The sequence below is a fragment of the Parambassis ranga genome, chromosome 15 (genome assembly GCF_900634625.1).
Source record: "Parambassis ranga chromosome 15, fParRan2.1, whole genome shotgun sequence".
Classification (NCBI taxonomy): Eukaryota; Metazoa; Chordata; class Actinopteri; family Ambassidae; genus Parambassis; species Parambassis ranga.
The window spans coordinates 17,889,105-17,905,021 of NC_041035.1; the positions used below are offsets into that span (position 1 = coordinate 17,889,105).

Genomic DNA, 15,917 nt, shown 5'->3' on the forward strand with positions numbered 1-15,917 from the left:
GTAAATACACTGGTTTTAGGATATCTCAGGGTAAATGATTATCAGAGAAAGCTCAAAGGTCCATTCAAACACACTGTAAGGCCTGGGTGAATCACACCACAGAAGAGTGTGAAAGGTGAAGCAGCTGTTTTCTGGGGGGGGCTTAAGCAGGAGTAATTCAATCTGCAGCACACAGACAGACAGACAGACAGACAGGGGGCCAAAACAGATATACTATGTATACTGTGGTGATGGGTCGGCATTGTATTTCCAGTGCCAGTCATGTAGGTGTTTTAATGAGCAGGGCTGGGGACCTTGGCGTAGTTTTGCTGACCCTAAAGTTTCATACGAGGGTTCCTCACACCCCTGCGGCCCCTGCTGGGAACAGCTGCAGCACACCCTCTCCCTCACCTCTCTCTTCTCACATGACTAATCACAGTTTCTCTGCAGGGTTCGGGGTAATATCACAGGGAGGACATGACCGCTCCTCTGCCGAGGAAGTGAAACACACACCCTCACACCCGACACAAGCCTGCTATTGTTCTGGGCCGTTTTTTTTTTTTCATCTAGTCCAACAAAAATAACTGGGCCGTCAAGTTATCTGACCCTATGAGCTGAGGCTGTTCCATTTTGGATCTGGCTCTCATGGGGCATTTGTGCACAGTCAAGGAAATGGATTTGGCCTGGAAAGATTAATAATCCTCAACACTGAGTCACCTTAATCCTCCTGAATCATCAATGCAGAAAAACTATAAAACGAAAAAAACACACACATTTATCATCAGTGTGCCTCACCTCTCCCATAGAAGTATTTGTGGTAGTAGTATGCTCCAAGGTCAATATGCTCAATGATGTAGCGTTTGACCTTCTCCCTGTGAATTGGCTGGTTTTCTCGAGGCACCTCCAGTACAGACACTCCTGCATTGGTGCAGTGGGAACTTAGAGATGATTCAAAAGAGCAGCTCTCTGACACACCGCTGTAATTGGCACTGTTGGCTCTGGAGAGGGAGATCTTCCTCTCGCCCTCACCACCGATCTCATTGCGGAAGTGTGGACAGCTCAGCACTAAGCTGTTGCTCTTGCCGTCCCCCTCATCTGCATCAAGGTTCTCTTTAGGGTTCAAGTCTTCTCTGCTCCCAAGCGGAGACTCAAACATGGGGTGATTTCCGCTGCTACATCCTGCTCCTCCAACGTCTGCGCCAGATCCAGATCCGGCCCCGGCTCCACCTCCTGGAACTCCACCAGCTCCAGCCCCGATTCCAGCTGAAGCAGCTGAAGCCCCTGTGGTGGTGTTCTTCCTCTGGCTCAGGTTAGCTCTGTTTGCCACCGCCTCGCTGATGTTGAAAAGCACACTCTGGACATCGTAGTGAGCAAAGCATTTCTGGAAACTGAGAGGCCGCCGGTCGTCCTCTAATGAGAGCCGCAAGGCGTCACTCTCACTCTTAATGGTCCGCAGTTTCCTGAACAGAGATGTCTCCGATGATTCTGATTTAAGACGCCTCATGAAAGACTTCTCCTGCTCTCTGCAGTAGAGGAGAGAGTTGTCTATGTAATCATAGCCTGGAATGTGGACTATCTCACCCCTGGCAATTTGTGCTGCTGTCTGCAGACTCGGGGACAGGGCTGTGTCACAGCGCAACAGCTCTGGAAAACCAGGAGGTGGTATGCTACGGTGGTCCAAAGTGTCCACTCGGTAACCCCTGAGCATGGTGAAGAAGCCATCCCCGCTCAGACCCTGGCGGTCAATGGAGGATGTGCTGCCATACTCACGGTGCAGTGAGGCTCCAGTGTTTGGGTTGACAGCATTCTGGTCCATTATGTCCTCAGAGTCAATATCACTGATGGTGACATCGCTGTTGCTGCGTTGACGGATAGGGTGGAGACCCTTCAGCGGGGAGTGGCTGAGAAGGTCGCTCAGTGAGTATTTGTCAGTGTAGTCCACCTCCAGGCAGACTGGTTCACCCTGCTCCAGTATTTCTACAGTATGCAGCTCCTGCTGCCCATTCTGAAATACTGGTATCACACTCTGATAGTTCGGTGAAGGTCGTCCGTCCCATCCATCTTTCCTCGGGGGCCATTCTGTCACCCTGGCCCTGACGCCCATTTTAGGCATGGCTGGAGTACCATTTGTTTTGCCTGCACCATCAGGTTTCCCCTGCATGCTGGAGGCTGGTGGTCCCATGCTACCATTCAAGGCTTTGAGTTTCCTGCTGAATAGCTCCTCTGACTGCATGGCTCCGGAGTATTCTTCTGGGCCTCCCACAATTCCCACAAGGTTTGATTTGTTATCTGTCACAGGGCTCAAAATACTCATATCCTGCTGGCAGACTCTTTGAAGAGCGGACTTGCAGGACCCTTCTTCATTATATCATGCGATTCGCTCACTGGTGAGCGGAGGAGGAGCCTCTTTCCTGAGTCAATGAAGCAGCCGTCGTCATAACTCACAGAAGGCTGGTGGCATGACAATCGACACGCAGCATTTGGATGTCAAGGACAAGTGTCTGCGGAGTGTGTCTTCTCTCACAGCGTGCCGTCAATGCAGAACGACAGCTGGGGAAGTCGGATCTACGGCACAGAAACAAAAACACAGAGGGTTAGAACACTGTAACTGAAACGTAAGAAAAGCAGTTTGATTCCTCAAAAATGGCTCCAAATCAGTTCAGCTGCAAAAACGATCACACTGCTGACCTAAATTGTCTGTACCCTGTTATCTTTTAATAAACCCTCACCATGGGGTACGCTGGGATGTATTAGTTATGGAGCTATGTGGAGCATATCACCCAATGCTGCTAATTAGTGTGTTTGGGAGGAGAGGGTGCCATTATGGGTTTGTAACAAGATAGATGTATATCTTTGTTGGTGCTTCCAGCCAATGCCTAGCAGATGGTGGTGAGGCAAATTACAGCAACAAGAGGCAGATGTTCGGCTAAATGTTCACATGTACCAATATCTGATCCAACCGCTCGCTGCATCATCAAGTCTGCAAATTATACAGAAGGGAGAGTTTTGCATATTCGATGCCAATTTCACTTTGCCTTATTTTATCTGATGTAGTTGGTTAGGAAGAAAATTAACAAGGGCCTGATGAGCTAAATAAAAAAAACTCAAATGTTAAGATGTAAATTCAGGCTGCAGTCTTCTCCAACTACAACTTGAGAGGACAAACTTTTTCTTATCCTGCAAATAATAAACAAACGGCTGATATCAGCAGTTTTATTCATTAACCCGAACATCTGAGGCAGGGAAAAACATTGCTTGGTTTGTCCTTGAAAAGCTGCTCGGTTCCCTCCTGGGTATTTCAGATGTCAGACACAAACTCACATGGTTTCCATTTTTATCCATAAGTAACATCAGCCATGCAAACACTGTTGTCAAACAGGCGCTAAGTCATATAGCCCCTTTCAACTGCAAAGAACAATTGGACATAGACGACAAAGACTGCATTGTGTATTTAAAGCAAAAACATCACGAGGAAATGAGCAACATCAGCCGGTCCCTCTCATCGATCTCATCCCATGCTATAGGGTGTGCTGAGGGTCCAGTGGGGTTAAAAGGGACTGGGGTGTTACTCTGTGTTCATCTCCTCTTAACGCTGACTTCTGCATGGAAGCTCGCACCACACCACGCTGCAGTAGAGCCTGTTAGTCTTTCTACACTGACCTAAATGCTTTTTTCTTGTTCTTTGGGGCTGGTGGTGTCTCTTATTTCTTCCAGCACTGCAATCATGTGAAAACCCCCCAAGAGTTATCAAGTAAACCCTCCACATCACGGAGAACATGGCACTGAATCACCTCTACGTGCTTTAGTGAATACTCTGAGCTCTGTTAAAGCCACTCTCTTTGTTAGTTTTTATTGTGGTGGATAGAGGAAGGCGTGCCCTCAGCTCCATCTGTGGGCCTTTAATATGACGGCTTCTGCTTTAAGACAACTGTTTACATTTCTCTGTCGTTTACTGTTGAGGAGGAGGATAAACTATTTTGGGAAGAAAATGTGGGCCACATCAAGATTAGCTGCAAGGCAGACTAGACCAAACACACCAGGGACGAGTTGGAAACATTTTAATAATAAAGTATTCACTTCTGCCTGGGCCAAATACAGGTAAATGCATGCATGACCTAAATGTGTAGGAATAAACTGGGAACGACACCGTCGACTGACACAATCCTCTCTCTCGCCTCCCATTATGAACTTCTGTGGTCATTCACAGGCAGGAAAACGTGTGCAGTGTCACTGTGGTTTAACGTGGGGACAGCAAGATATTGTGTTGTGTCATGTGAATGCATAATATAGTGAAGAGAGCTGCTCTGGGAAATATATTTGTCCGTTACAAATGGCAAATAATGAATAATGTAATATGTGACAGGCTGCACTGTGTAGCAGGGCGACATTTGTTTTCATCACAGATTGCGGTTTGATTTTCTGTTAAATTACCACCATAAGGAGTCCTCAGACTTAAAATCACCAACCAAATAGATGAACAACACTCCCTTTCAAAGATTTCTCAAGACATCAAGATGTCAGGTCTCAGGTCTCTTCCTCAGACACGGCAGAGAACAGAACGCACCCAAGTATCAACTGTTGACTGAACGCTGTCCTTTCACACTCACAATTAGAGCAAGTGACAGCGAAATGTGCCACCTGCACAAACAGCTTTATCAGCGGTGACACTTCAACAGAGGTTTTTACGGATGACTGAGAACCAGAAGAACAAAGAATCTGACACGCTGCAATCTCGACACATGACAGCAAGAAACAGCATGAATGACTTCTCACTGTTAGGCAGCTCAAAAAGATAGACGTGTGCCGAGCTGAAAGGATGAACCAAACAACTGAAGTCTGATGTTTACTGTGACTGTTTGGCAAAAACAGTGTTATGTCACGCCACGAAACAGACAACTGGATGAAGGTGTAATATTGTATAAATAAATATATATATTATGTAATCCCAGTGTAAAGATTGTCCCTCTTAAAAGCACATTTTTAAAAATCAATTTAGCCTCCAGTCTCTTTCCCAGTGGCAGGCAGTCAATTAAAACGGGAGCCTGGTCTGTTTATCTGTGTAGTCTGGGCTCTCTGAGTTTGTGTTGTTTTGTGCTGTAAGGTCAACAAAGTGTGAGCTTTATTTTATGTCGGGATAAGCCAGTGAACATGGTGGTCCGTGTTCCCCCTTCCCTTCCTTTCTTCTATTAGCTACTTTCACTGCGACAGTGATTAATGAACACAGTTGTACCATGTCTCATTCCACATCCAACCCCCAACTCTCTCCACCAATGGAAAGCTCCTTGGTCAGCACAATCTCTGCTTCTGTGTGACCTGAAGGAGGCTGTTTTCTGTCCTTTCTTTTGTGTGTGTCTGTACGAGGGAGGCAGCAGATGGAGGGTGGGCGGTCCACTTTGCTAACAGCTCTTTACTAACTGGAGTAATGCATCGCTATTATGGGTGTTTAAGACACAAGGCCTGGTGAACAGGGGTGGGGGGGGGGGGGGGCGAGATGGGAGAGAAAGAGAGGCCTAATTACAGTAATGAACTCATTTTCTGCCTCTGATGTCAGATAGTCTGTCTTTCATCTCGGTTCATCCAGAGAGGAGTGGCCCAGCGGTTCTGCCAGGTCTTAAAATAATCTACTGACATTGTGGCCTGATTAGAGGCCCTGCAGATATTAATATGCTGTCAGAGAAGTGAACACGTTCTGTCCACCACCCAGAGATTAATACTCCTCTTTCACTAATAGGCCATTTCGCCAGAGCAGGGCACAAGGCAAGGATGTCAGCTGACTGACAGACTTACTAGACTGAGTTGACTGAATTCTTTAGTCACTTCTACAACTCCTACACAGCTGTCACGAAACCCTTTCAAGCACAGATCATGCTATGCCGCCTTTGCTTGTCGACAATGAACAAACGAAGCCAATGTTTTCAGACTGCATCCAAGTGTTCCGTAAGCAAACAATGCCCTTTTTTTTACTTTAAACAGTGAGGATAAATAGACCCTGATCAGGAGTGAGGCGAGTCCTTCAAGACAAAACTGAGAACCTTCTTTTTTATTAGATTTTGGTTGCAAAATACTGAGCAGCATGTGCGCACACAAGAGCGACTCTGCTACTCTACTTGAGCTAATGGTGAGCAAAAAAATGAAATTTTGCAAATGAGATTTATGGAAATTAAGCCATAATGCAAAGATGTTCCACAAAACAGCACTGCATACATTAACACCAAAACACTTTTTGTGCACAACATCATTAAGACTAATCCACTCAGAGCTGACAGCACATTAGGCACATGCTGTATGCTGAAAAAGCAGGACTGTGGCATTAGCCCATAAAAAAAATCTTTGCATGTCGCATTTGTAGCCTCATTTTCTGATTCTCTGAACAAATGCATGTCACATTATGACGGCTTTTATAGGTCTGGGTTACCTTTGAAAATATCTTGAGCTGCATATCTTGGTGAATTTGATCTTTCACAGGTTTAGTAAATGAGGTGTTATCATTGCAGGAAGTCACACATATCTCAGTGAAATATCAAGATTTGCATAACTGTCTGTATGATGACAGAATATTTTAACAACATTGTGTTGTTTTATGCTAAACATTCTTTTATAAAAGCACAGCTGTAGCAACATGTTGTATAGGTAGAGTAAGACACATGTCCTTCAATGAAACAACTGTGGAATTCCCCTCGGTGTCCAGCCGATTGCACCTCAGGTCAAAGTCAAACATGTTTATTTAGCCCCGACCAAGCTGCTGGGCCACTCTGAGCCCTGGGGTGAACACAAGCCTGTAATTATGGTCAATTATCTTTAATAAAGCCTTGTGTAATTGAGCCACATTAATGCTCCTCTATTCTCCACAGTCAGGAAGTAGAAGCTGGCCTTGTCCCCAAGATGCTTCGACCTCAGGAGCCGAGGCCAAGTCGTGATGGAGTCATCCTCTCCCCGCACAGCCAAATTAGGGTGCATAGCAGGTTAGAGGCCATGATGATTACACCAATTTTCCAGCTCATGGACTTCATCATATAGTGAGTCAGGCAGCATTGCTATGTGAAACAAATTCACAAGTCCTTCTCGGTGCATTCACCACCTCATTTGTTTTTAGTCCCTTGTTACCAGCCTTCCCCTGTTTCACTCTGAGAGGCTGCTGCCAGACAGATATTTGGATGTGCCACACTGTGTTCGTCATTAAAAGAAGGCGGAAAGCAAACAAACCTGAAGGCACGTTCTTTTATGCTTCACTGCCCACCATTTGGATTCTCAGTAAAACCTACAATAAAAATAATGAATCACATTCCATGTCACTCCACACTCAAATGCGATCAAGTCTGCACTGCATGCAGGGTTAACGTTCCTCTCTCAAAGGAGTTGATTTAAAACAACGTGGGAGCTCCGCTTTCAGTCCTTCTGCTTGATCCAACTTTGCGGTGGGAGTCGGAGGAGTGTGTGTGTGTGTGATGGTTTTGGGCAAGACAGATATTAAATTCATCAAACTGGCTGTTATTCTGCAACCAGACACAGGCATCTCCAAACTGATGAAAACACTAATGTTTCTGCTTCACTGGAGCGATTCTTTACCTTAACTGGGTTACTGCAAAGGACACGAGGAGGTTAAGAAGAGAAGTGGTGGAAGTGGGTGGAAGTGAAAAAAAAACAGAATGGGAGTTTTGCCAAACCTTGCTCAAAGAGATCTGTGCAATTAAACCACAGAACCAATTAATTGGGCAATGTTATCCTTGAGAGTTCATTACAGGGGCCTGGGAAACCAGGCATGCCATCTTCCCCAAGTGCCTCCATAACCAGAAAGGACACTTGTAAAGGAGTGTTAGGACTGTGTGTGTGTCTGTGTGTGTGTGTGTGTGTGTGCACCCTGACTGAGGCTATGAAAGTATGAACCCAAACGAGCTATTCAGCTTCTCCCTCTTTCATCTGCAGCTTCCACAATTCAACCTCACAACAGGAAAGAATCTCCCACCAGCTGACACTCAAATTAGCACCGATGCTAAAGCCCTGCCATTAAAGACCGAACCCCAGACACACATAACTCAATATATCTGAGCTGGTAAGAGCCCAGTCATCTTACTCCACCCTTTTCTTATTGTGCTTAGGCCACCAACTGAACACCAACCGGCGTGCCAATATGGCCTGCAGGGAGTAATGCTGAGATTTTAATGGGCAGTGTGAATGGTGGGTCACACCCTCAGTGGGAGGTAAGGAAACCAGTCAAATGAGTTCCAGCCAGCTGCCTTATCAAGCCTGATGTGTGGAAACTCACAGCAAACCATATCCAGCCTTGATGCTATCCTTGTTCACACGGATGAGAATTTAACAACCACAGATGCTAAATGTTTATTTCAGGTTAAGTGGGGTTGTGAAAGTAATAAGCTACAGAATTAAAAAATAATGCTTGACTGGTGAGCAGTTTGACAGCATCATCCATTAGAGAGAATAGAGGGATGTGACTGTCACTAACCAAACAAAACTGCTCCCACATCCACCCCTGCGATCCAATGCCTTCCTTCTCATGAATATCTGTCTGTCATTCTGAGCACCGGTCAATTTCAAATCAAATTTGGCAGCCCCTCAAAGGCTCCGAGCAAATCTGAACTTCTGTCTTTCATGTAAGAGGGGGGCTGAGTTGGTAAGCTGAGGAGACATTCCACATGATGAAATCTAAAATGAAAAGATGCACTAAAAAAGATACAGCTTGCAAAATGAAAGGGAGGGGAACGTGATCAGAACCAGTTCTGGTACTGATATACAGCAGAACACAGACATGGAGATGGTCAGAGAATTGGAACTAATGAGGAAGGGAACATGTGCCAGCGGATGATATTGGATGATATGCTAAAAGTGTTCATTAAAAAGCTTCCACTTTTATCAATTTGGCACACTTAAAAAGCAAAACGTTGCAAAAGGCTGGACAGGAACACTTAAGTCATTATGTTGGTTCTGTATTAGGGGATTTGTTTTTACACCGTGCACCCTCAACTTAGCTGTTACATAGACAACACACATAAAACCTTAAAAACCATAAAGCCTTGGGCCCCGTTCACACTGGGGAAAAAAATGTGGCTTAAGCAGGATTTGGCCGCATCCAGATCAATCCAGATGTGTTTTTTTCCAAGTGTGAACACCTCCAATCCGGCTGAATCCAGTTTGATTTCAAGCCGGATTGGCTCAAATGTGGCTCAGGTGTGAACGCAAATGTGGCTAGCGAATCCGGCTAGCCACATTATTAGCCATATTACGAGGCGCCACCTAGTGGTTTGGAGAACAGCAAACACGCTGGATGAAGCCGGATTGACTGCGGACACAACTGTGTGCTAGCCAGATTTGAAAATAGGTCTGAACGCATGCAGCTTAAAGGCTGTCTGGGCTCAATCCTACTCTAGCTGGAATGACTTTCTCCAGTGTGAACGGGGCCCAAGTGACAAGAAAACATTGTACCAAACCAGGGAGGCACAACACATGAGAAAAGTAGCTAACAAACTAATCTAATGTCTGTTTTCCAGTAGCAGTGTAGTGTAACACACAATAAAAATTCAATTTTTACACAGGTTGCATGCACGCCAAACCCAAACGATCCAAATAACCTGCAACTCATTTGTTGTAAACCTGTCATAAAGCCTGTGAGAACATTCCTGTTTTTAAATGTACAATTAGCTCATTAGCCTAGCTCATCTCATCTCTCATTGACCATCCACTTATGTGCACTGCATCCCTCCTCCAAGCTACAGTCTGCCACTAAAAAAGAAAGCAGAACGCTGTGTCATCGCCACTGACTGTTCTGACATGATCCAATTTACCTGCCACTGCCCACAAACACACACGGCGAGCTCATGCCACAACAACTAAAACGAGTAGATTGAATGACGACGGGAAATGTTGCAAAAGAGATGACTGTGTGTTTAAGTGTGTGTGTGTGTGTGTGTGTGTGCAGTGAGCTGAACTGCAGCAGCTACTCCTCCAAGATTTAAGAGACAATTAGAGGCTTTTTGTTTACATCTCAGCGCACACAGACCCGAGATGACCCGACAGCAGAAGAACTATCAGTAGAGGAGATAAAAAAGGAGGTCAGACAGCACAGAGCAAACATATACCCTCACCATCTCCTCATTCCCCTGACGCTGCGACGCACAATGCATTGTGGGAAATGCCCACATTAACTCATGCCCATCTGTAAAAACACATCACAGAAGCTCGTCTTTCTGCATTTGTATCTATATAAAAACTTGAATTCATTCACCTGTAGAAGATTATCAGAACTGTGCAAAAAGGAAATCACTTCATACCAGAATGAGACCACAATAAGAAAACTGAACAGCTTCCCACTGGTATAAGACAGCTGGAGTACAAGTGGTTATAGAGATATTCTGTCTGGTGTCTGCAATCCTTGCCCTCTGACCACACCTCATCTGTCAACACTTATACACTCACATGTAAAATTAAACAAAAGATAGCTGTTTGCTTTGCCGTGGACTTTGTGGACCGGCGGTTATTTCTAGCCGTGGTCTTATCACGGAGACAGCTTTTATGAACATGAGCCTGTTTTCCTACACCGGTGTAGCCCCCACAGTCTGCTCTCCTTTGTGCTATAGCTGCAGCTTCCAATCTGGAATGTGCTGGCTGGCTACAGCTGAGTCTGAAGCACGGGGGTCATCCATGATCTGCCACCATTTCACTTGGTTCAGGGAGCAGTAAGTATTTACCCAACAGAAACTGCAAAATGGTAAATTCTTTTCACTTCCTGCACACGTTCAAATCTCATAATATCTACCATATGCTTTGTTAAAAACAAAGAAGGCAGCTCTGCCAGAAGAAAGTGGTCTGAAACGCCATGGTTGTGTATGAAAGCCAGTGAACTTAAAAAAAAAAAAAGTGGAGTCAAGGTAAATCCAATTATGTGTATACTGATCCTCGCTACATGACTGCACATAACTTTCATCCCTGTTGTCACACCGGTCTTTCAAAATGGTGCGCGTTTAGGCTTCCTGATAATCAGTGCTTTAAAATGCTCATCAAACACTAACAAAACACACTCTTAAACTGATTTACAGTGTCTGTCACTCGGCTGCACCTCAGGAGTGATTTGTTCATTGTTTCTTGTGCAAGACACCTTCTAAACACTGATGGCAGATAATGCACCAGGTTGACAGCCATTGATAAAATAAAAATTACCGCTGCACTTCTGGAATGATGACCTTTATGTGCCAAGATTAACATAATTACTAACAGCAATCCATCAAGTGGGAGCTTAACCGCAGACGCTGCGCTGATGGTAGTGTCAAATAACCCTATTGACAAGGTGTGGAGGTGAGCTATGCCTCGAAGTTATGTTCTGAAAAGAAAAGAGCCTCTGTTCTTTAGTTGGACTGAAGTCTCGGTATAATGGTGGCAGTGCAGGCTGTAAGCAGTACAGGAGAGAGACAGGCCTCCTCCTGGTTCTACTGAAAATAGGAGTCTCCTAACCTGCTGCCCTGCCAGCTGGCGATCTGCCCAGCGCCTGCCAGGCAGCACACTGCCATTGTCCTTTAGTTGTTTCAGGGTGATCTGAGAATTAAAATAGACAGGATAACAGATTCTCCATGTTTATTCAAATGCGAGCAAAGAACAAGAGCCGCAGTAAACAGCAGAGCACAAGTTAAAAGATTTAAACTTGGCTGTGACATATGATTAAACAGACAGTCCCCATTCTGATACATTAATGAATCCAGGCCACAAAACCACTAATGGACTACTGTGTGTTATTAGTAACGTGACTAGCAGCACTATGACGAAGCACTTAGTTGAACGTCAGTTAACATTATGCTAACACTAAGCACCCAGGACACACACGCATAGTTTTAGATGTAACTCCCCGAGTCTATTCAGGTCTCACAGACTGAATCTCCTGAATGTTCCCAACAGAAGGAGAGCGTGTTTGTTCTTGGCTGCTCCTGCGGAGCCCCACGGACAGAGAGCACTGTGCTGTGGCCCTTCTCCAAAAGGGACCATCTGTCCTCCGAACTGGGCCTAGCCACACCGGCCCTCGCTGCTATAAGGGAGACAGAAATATGGATGTGCTGGGTTGATGTGGCCCAGCAGGCCTCCAGTATAAACCACCACCTATTTCCATAAGCGCACCCCCTCCACTCCCCCTCCGCTTCTTCCCAGCAGCCTGCTGCTTTCCCCAACTACCTCCATACCAATGACAGCCTGTCGGCAGAGAGCACTCTCTCAGGGAGAGGATGAGGGAAATGGTGAGAAGAGTGCTCTCATCTAGCTAACGGAAAGCTGTTAAAAGAGTTGCGAGGAGTTCAGATCTAAAACAGCTCTGAAAACATCCACGCTTCTGCCTGCGAAGGTCAGTCCACATTGTCACATTATCACTAAGAAACATCACAGCCAAAGAAGGAAGCAGGTAAGCTGTGCGACACTGTTAGGATTGCATTGGCACATATCAGCTAGGGAGCAGCAGTTATACAGTCTGATTGACTTCGGTGTGCGTCAGTGCCCCGGTCCATCTCTCCCTCCTTGTACTCACTTTAGCATTTGTCATTTTCTTTTCCTTTCAAACTTTTTGTTTTCACGCTTGGTCTGGTGTTGCTGACAGAAATCTGGCGTAAGTGAGATAATCAGGACCTCTAGGTAGCAGCTGCAAGCTCCACAGCTGACACAGAATTAGGTTTGGTCAAGCAGAGGATGTGAGGGGAAGATAACTGTAGGGAGGATGGGAGTAAGCACAGATATACAGATGAATCACCCATTTATTCATTGCACAAGGACTCTCTGCTCTACCTCAGCCCAGAAACACACATTCTTCCACTGATACAAAACACAGGCAAGGCTACACAAACATACAGCACCACACTGTCTGAAAACAAGACCCCTTTGTGACGCAGGATAAATGTGAATTATTTAGCCTTTACACCTTTCCATTCCACAACATGAAAGCAAACTTCACACACTGACATTTGCTGCCTTTACCTGATTAAGGGAGTCCCTTTTCATCAGAGCCATAAATCCTAAGAGCAGAGGACACCGAGTCCGGTGAACCTCTGTGGTAATGAGCCCACTGTGGAGGTGCTATCCAAGAGCATTAAATCCATCAGCCACTTGTTGAGCACAAGCCATCCAAAAACACACACACACACACAAAGGAAGGAGAAATCCACCACACTCCACAGCAGAAAGTCTCCAAAGTAAACAAAAGCACCACAACTCTTCCTGTCTGCCGTTTTATCCGGTGACCAGTTTGGGAAGAAAATGCAGAAAGATAGAAGAAAAAAGAAGGAGGAAGAGTAAAGTCTGGCAACCATTGGGGAGTCAATTTAGTGAAATGCATACAGCTGCCCCTTAATGCACACAACCCTCCCCCTGTGACAAAGCCACCAACAGCTGAATGAGACTGCAGTATTAGCATATGTAAAGGGAAAAGTAGGTGGCTGTGCTGAGTGAGGGTAGGGGGGTAGTGTTGTGGTGGTAGGGAGAGAGAGGGGGGGAGGGGGGTGGACCATGACATTCAAAGCTTCTCTAGCTGACAGGAAGGACAAGAAAAAAAGAGGGGGAAAAGCTATTGTTCTCTGGGAAAAGATCCCCAGGTCACGCCTGTGACCTTCCAAGTTCCTTGCAATGGCTGACATTTGGAGCAGTGGGAGATGGAGGAATCCACTTATCCATTCCCGGTCCTATGAACTACAGCCTGGTACAAAGGTCTGTCTGACAAACAGCGCCAGCAACCATGACCACCTTAAACATGCTGAGATAAGGGGAGAAAGACATGGGCAGGGAGGGGAGCTGCCCGTCTTACAAATACTGATAATCCCTCTATCCACATACCATATGCTAAGCACTGCATATTTTTTATTTTACCTTCAGCAGAGGCTGCAGGGACTGACAGCAGGGAGGCTGCGATGGGCCAAAGAATAAGGAAGAAAAATGTATGAAGAAAGGCACTCTGTAGGACGCTACTCTCCGGTGCTTTGCTGCAAACAGCTGTAGATTTAAGGGTCTACATGCACACCAGGACAAAGAGGTAAAACCGACAAAGCCTGACTGATGTGCTGCCTCGCATCTTCTGACGATAGCGCCACTTAAACACACCGCGGCTGCTGAGCAAAAGCTGACCAGTGTGCATTCTGTGCCTGCTGGGCTGCAGATAAGTCGGCAGTAAGATTTAACATTAGATATCAGAAAACATCAGCCATCGCGGTATATGCTTGATCAGGCGCTCAGATGATTTTGCTGCAGGAACTGAGAATGATTTGTGGTTACTGAAATGCAGTTTTGGGATTTTTTTGTGCTGACAACATACATCCACTTTCCCAGCAAAAGAGGAAACATTTCAAAACATACAGAAATGATCAGGCGGTGAATTCACAGATTTATCAAGCCAATCTCTATGTCACTCGGGACAAAGTGATGTTGCTATAACAACCATCATTTCAGTACTCTTATTGGCGGTTCTAATGCAAACAGGATAATACATCTTGAAGGTGTCTTTGGTTCTCTGGGGAGCTCCATGAGAGATGTGTTACCCGGTGTGGCCTTAAAGCACCTATCAAGTTAGATATTTAGGCTTAGAGCTGAAAACTGTGAAATAAATACTTCTGTCAGGCTGCTAAGCTTTGATTATTTATTTCCTTCTTTTGTATAATACCGCAAAATTGAGTTTAAGAGGGGTTAATTGGGAAAGCAGAAGAACTGTGTCATTCGAGCCACTTCCTGACGACTGCTTTGCTCTGTCTGTTTCTGGTTGGAGGTAGGAACGTGTTAATAGCAGGAAATGACAGACTTTAATCAAGTTGAATGAATAGCACAGAGTACAGGTCTTTGTGCCACAGTCTGCTTTGATCCAGCCTCTGCAGGCAGGTTCTCAGCTTTGATTCAAGTCGAGGGGGGAAGGAAAAGAGTTTTATTTGAAGAGTGGGAAGCCCCAGGAGGTAACACTTAAGAGTTCTTGTCACTGCATCCCAGCAAACAGACAAACTATTCATCAGCCTACACATATGTGCAGCAGGGTCTGAGGAGAAACACGCGGTCGTCCCACTAACGCTGCTCGTTTGCACATGGACGACTGGGTCTGATGGGTAATTTACATACCAAGGGTGGTCATTACACAAACGGATACACATGCAAGGACGACCTACATTCACAAACACTAAAACAACATCCATCACGGCTCATGTTTCCAATGCAACATGAGGAAACCAAAGAGTCGATCTTGTGTAGTGTCAGACACAAATTCACAAAAACAAAACATCTGCAGTTCCTGTTCCTTGTTGTGACACTATGAAGAGTGTTGTCTGAATTAGCTGTGTAGCATACTGGAAACCCAGATAGATAGTCCAGAAACATTTATTGTTATTTCTTGACAGACTCTTTGAAGTTTGCCTGCATAAGTACAGATGAGAGTATAATAACTTACATAACGTTCTTCTGAGATTTAAGAGGAGGTTCGTTCACATTTATTTAATCACTATGAAAAGTAGGGAAATCTTTTACAGGCTCAGTGGAATAATTGTGCAAGCATTAGTCTTATTAAAATAAATGTAACATTAAGTTTCTCCACCTTGTCTGGATCTTTGTAGTCCAGCATAATCATTCTCAGTCACAACCTTGAGGGTGACTCTTGTCATTCTGCAGCCGACTTGAAAAGACACCTCAACTCAGCATGGTAGTGTGGAAGCCATTGCGGCTTGCCACACTATGTAATTAGAGTAAACAAGTTTAAAACTGCATAATGTGGCAAGGAACAAAGACATTTGCTTGATTGTTTCCACCAGGGGACATTTAATAACCCAGAGAAAGAGGAGGGCACCTGTATCTGCTTAGATTGAGCCCTTTGTTTTGAGGGTGTGATGATAGCCAGGCATGTGACGAATTTGCCGTCCAGTATTTTTAGTCCTGCTGATAACAGCATGCTGTGGTAAGACAGGTTTCTCTTGGTTATGCAGAGAGAAACAGGA

At 45.2% G+C, this 15,917-nt stretch overlaps 1 protein-coding gene across 4 annotated transcripts in view; it reads right to left on the minus strand.

The window, feature by feature from the left end:
* Positions 1–15,917, minus strand: part of LOC114446963 (signal-induced proliferation-associated 1-like protein 2) — a 74,613-nt gene that overhangs the window by 46,575 nt on the left and 12,121 nt on the right. For all 4 annotated transcript variants that reach the window (XM_028422884.1, XM_028422883.1, XM_028422882.1 and 1 more), the window contains exon 2: positions 775–2,544. In XM_028422884.1, coding sequence (XP_028278685.1) covers positions 775–2,293 — 1,519 coding nt within the window. In that variant the 5' untranslated portion in view covers positions 2,294–2,544. The remainder of the gene's footprint in view (positions 1–774; positions 2,545–15,917) is intronic.